Source organism: Mesitornis unicolor, unplaced genomic scaffold, assembly GCF_000695765.1.
Source record: "Mesitornis unicolor isolate BGI_N332 unplaced genomic scaffold, ASM69576v1 scaffold27414, whole genome shotgun sequence".
Classification (NCBI taxonomy): domain Eukaryota; kingdom Metazoa; phylum Chordata; class Aves; order Mesitornithiformes; family Mesitornithidae; genus Mesitornis; species Mesitornis unicolor.
Genome location: NW_010179796.1, coordinates 4,739 through 8,260, shown reverse-complemented (window position 1 = coordinate 8,260; position 3,522 = coordinate 4,739). Strand labels below are relative to the sequence as shown.

The window sequence follows — 3,522 nt, the reverse complement described above, 5'->3', positions numbered from 1 at the left end:
CAATGCCTGCTGAAACTAAAAATAATAGAAAGTCCTATCTCTCTGTAGAGCATTTTGGTTTTTTAACTGCTGAAGCTCTCCCATTGCCATACCCTGTGTGAATCATAGGACCCTCATATTCCCTGTTCCCAGGTCTGGTCTCTAGAAACACAACCTCTGCACAACCAAAAACACCTTGGGAAAAAATCTTCTTTTCCCAAGGTCTGTGAGCCAGTTGTTCCCTCCAGGTCTGAAACTGAATTAGTGAGGGATACTGGCAAGTGAGATTTGAGATCTTGGGGAAATGCCTGCTTGAACTGCATTTGATTCTGTCCATTTTCTCCATTGTTCTTTTCATTTTCAGGACCTTTAAAGCTGCCTTGTAATTCCTGGGTATGAGTAAACAGTTATTTCTGATAATAAGGACACTTTAGAAAGAGAGCTGAAATGATATTGTTTCTTTCTTTCTGTTTCTTCCAGTGGATGGTTGGCATCCATTACTTTCTTTAGCACCAATGTTGCAGCTGCTGTGTTCATGCTGTTTCCTGCCATTATGTTTACAATGTCAGCAGTCGCGATGCTCATCTGCATTGTAAGGGTAGGTGCTTCAGACATCTCTCTGAGTTGGAACATCCGCACTTTGTATCACTATAATGTGAAGAGGCAGCTTAGCAGCCACCATAAGCCATCACTGCTTTCAAAGGTCTTCTTGTGTAGTCACGTGATGTCTCTCAAGGTATCTAGAGGACAAATCCAGATAACACCAGACAGTGGGGGCTGGATGTTGTCACCAGTTCACATGGTGATGTTCCTTTACACCACTCAAAGCAAGCCTCATTGCTCATTGTGATGGGCAAAGGTCAAGCATCTTGAGGTGGCCTGCAGTGGGGACTGGGTGGCAGGATGGGAAGTGGTCCTCGGTTCTCTGCAGAAAGAAGGATTTGGAAGTAGGACTGTCTGGAAAGCTTCAGTAGACTGATGGCAGAGGAGGAGAGGAGACAGAGGCTCTGCTGAAGCAGCACTCGCAGTGTTACAGAGGTTTCAGCTTGCTGGCCTGGGTTGGCTGCCTTGCTGTGGGATCCCCAGCCTGAATCCCAGGCATGCAGCTGAAATAGGTTCAAGTCTTGGGTTGATATTATCAATCTGCACCTCTGTATTTTTCCATGTTTAGTGCTTTTTTTTTCCTTGGAAATACAGCTCTTCACAGAGAGAAAAAACAAATACACAATCCAGTACCAAAGTGACTGTAGCTCTTCTGAGGAAGAGGTGTAGTTGCCTGTTGCTGACTTTCCTTTTTTTCTCTCTTTCATCCATTAGGTACATAAAATCTACCGAGGGGCTGGGGGAAGCTTTCAGAAAGCTCAGGACGAGTGGAACAGCGGCACATGGAGGAACCCCCCGAGCAGGGAGGCCCAGTACAGCAATTTTTCTGGGAACAGCCTGCCAGAGTATCCCACAGTGCCCAACTATCCCCCGGGAAACCAATGGCCTTAAGCAGCAACAGCTGCAAACTGCCTGGATTCTCTTCTTTTTGGTCTCATTATTGTTATTTGAAAAGATCATTTGCATTCCCACCCGAGCACCCCAGTCATCTTGGGGACACTTTTGGTTTTTGTCTCCTCATCACTGCAGAAGATCTGTGCTGTCAGCCCTTGCCACCTCCGGAGCTCTGCATGGCCTTATCAGAGTTTTCTGTTTGCGTTGAGTTCCAGTATTTGCCTCGTTGCAGACTGAGGAATCAACCCTTCACTGCCCCTGCTTGAGGGAATCCTCTTGTGACCACACGCGAAAAAGGCTTGACCTCCCCAAGACGGTGAACACTACCACGATTTCCTTCTCCTGCCTCCCTGCTTGGTTTCCACCGCATGCACAGCACACTGCCAAGCCCTCTGTAATTGTAACAAACGCAATCAGAGCATTAGTAGCAACTGGTGTTTACTCTCCTGGATGAATAATCTGGAATTTTTCACTCTAAGGGAAATGCAACACCTAAATTATTCGGTACTAGTGATATCGAAGGTATTTGTAAAATCTACAACCTCATTTGCTTACACTCTCTGGTGAAGAATCCTTTAGATTAACGGTGTGTGCTGTGGGTGAGTGTTGTTTAGATGTGAAGTCCACAAGAGTTCTCATTTGCCTGGCTAGGACTATTGTTGTGCTAGAAGTCTTGCTTTCCCTGCTGCCAAAAGTTTTTGCCGGATCTGTGTGCTTCAAAGGTGCAGATTCATCTCATTTGGTTAATGATTGCTCGCTAAAAGCCTGATTCAAAGCCCAGTGGAACTTGAAAAGCTGGCTGACACTGGGCTTTGGACCTGGCTGCCTGGGTGGCGTTCACCCTGTTACAGGTCGGCAGCACGAGATCTGTGTGCCATGCGACTGCCACTTACATGGCATCCAGGGTCTGTGCTGACCCAAGAAATGTCCTACAGGACATCCCTTGCCCTGTTGGGACACCCTTTTTCCTGGGCTCCCAGCCAGCAGCCGGATGCAGGATAACTATTGATCCCAGTGCTGGGCTGCCACGTGGTTTGGGAGTAATTCTGTTACGCTGAATAGTTTTAATTCTGCCTTCTAGCGATGTAGTTGAAATCCAGACGTTATACAGTGAGGTCTGGGAGACCAAGGAAAGCTTTTCAGTCCTCATCGCTGATGGTGGCTGTGCAGACCTGGTCTGTGTAGCCGGTGGCACTTTCCTTCTGTGTACGAGCAGAGAGAGATTTTTTGCCTTTCTCCAAGAATTGGCTAAAGCCTTTGGGAGGGATTGTTTTCCCTGAGAGCTCGCATCCGTCTTGTCCTTCATCTCCATTCTAGGCCTGTGCATCAGGACTCCTGGAGCCTGAGCCATCCAATTCCCCCGTGTCCTACAGCGATCCGAGCAGCAAAGGCTGCAGTTTTTCCTTTTCCCTTAACAGCCTGCTGTGAATTTTTTCAAACCTGTTCAAACTGGGAGGTCAGTTCCTGTTATTTTTATAGGGAGTGAGTGTTCGAAGTCTTCAGCTCTGAAAGTTTTGGTCAATGGTCCCATGAAGGACCGAGTGCTCCACCATGGAGACTTGGGGGGTGCTGAGCACCCCGTGGGTCGGACTCGGAGCCTTGGCAGGCTGAGGGATGCAATGCCAGAGGTGGTGTGGTGGAAGTGGAGTCACTCCATATTCACACTGAGTAACTGGAAAACAGAATTGGCTCTTGGAAAGGGTCAGGGAGGTTGTCCTCGCTAGGTGAAACTGATTTGCAAGTGATCTTTTGAAAACTGTCTCTACATGTGCCTTATCTAATAAAATAATAGCCCATGAAGGAGAACTCCTCCTTCTGCATCGCCCCTGCAGAACTTCCCATGTGCTCTGTTAACTTTTCCTGTCTCATACTGTAAATACCGAGTGAAGTACAGCTTAGAGTCTGCATCACACCTTTGTTACTAGGGCCAAAGCGAAAGCAAACATGAATCAGAGGGCAGAGCCTCCCTGAATTTCTGTTTACAAGCACCACTGACGCCCTGCTGCAGAACCAGCCTTTTGTGGGCTCTGGGATATTGCACGTGCT

General features: G+C 47.6%; 1 protein-coding gene across 1 annotated transcript in view; it reads left to right on the top strand.

Annotated features, from left to right (window-relative positions):
- The window catches only part of SCAMP4 (secretory carrier membrane protein 4), a gene marked incomplete at its 5' end in the record, with an annotated part of 8,667 nt that extends 7,165 nt beyond the window's left edge, over window positions 1-1,502 (top strand). Inside the window, 2 exons of the mRNA XM_010182908.1 lie at window positions 460-577; window positions 1,297-1,502. Of these exons, the coding sequence (XP_010181210.1) occupies window positions 460-577; window positions 1,297-1,473 (295 nt within the window). The remainder of the gene's footprint in view (window positions 1-459; window positions 578-1,296) is intronic.
- Between the last annotated feature and the right edge of the window lie 2,020 nt (window positions 1,503-3,522).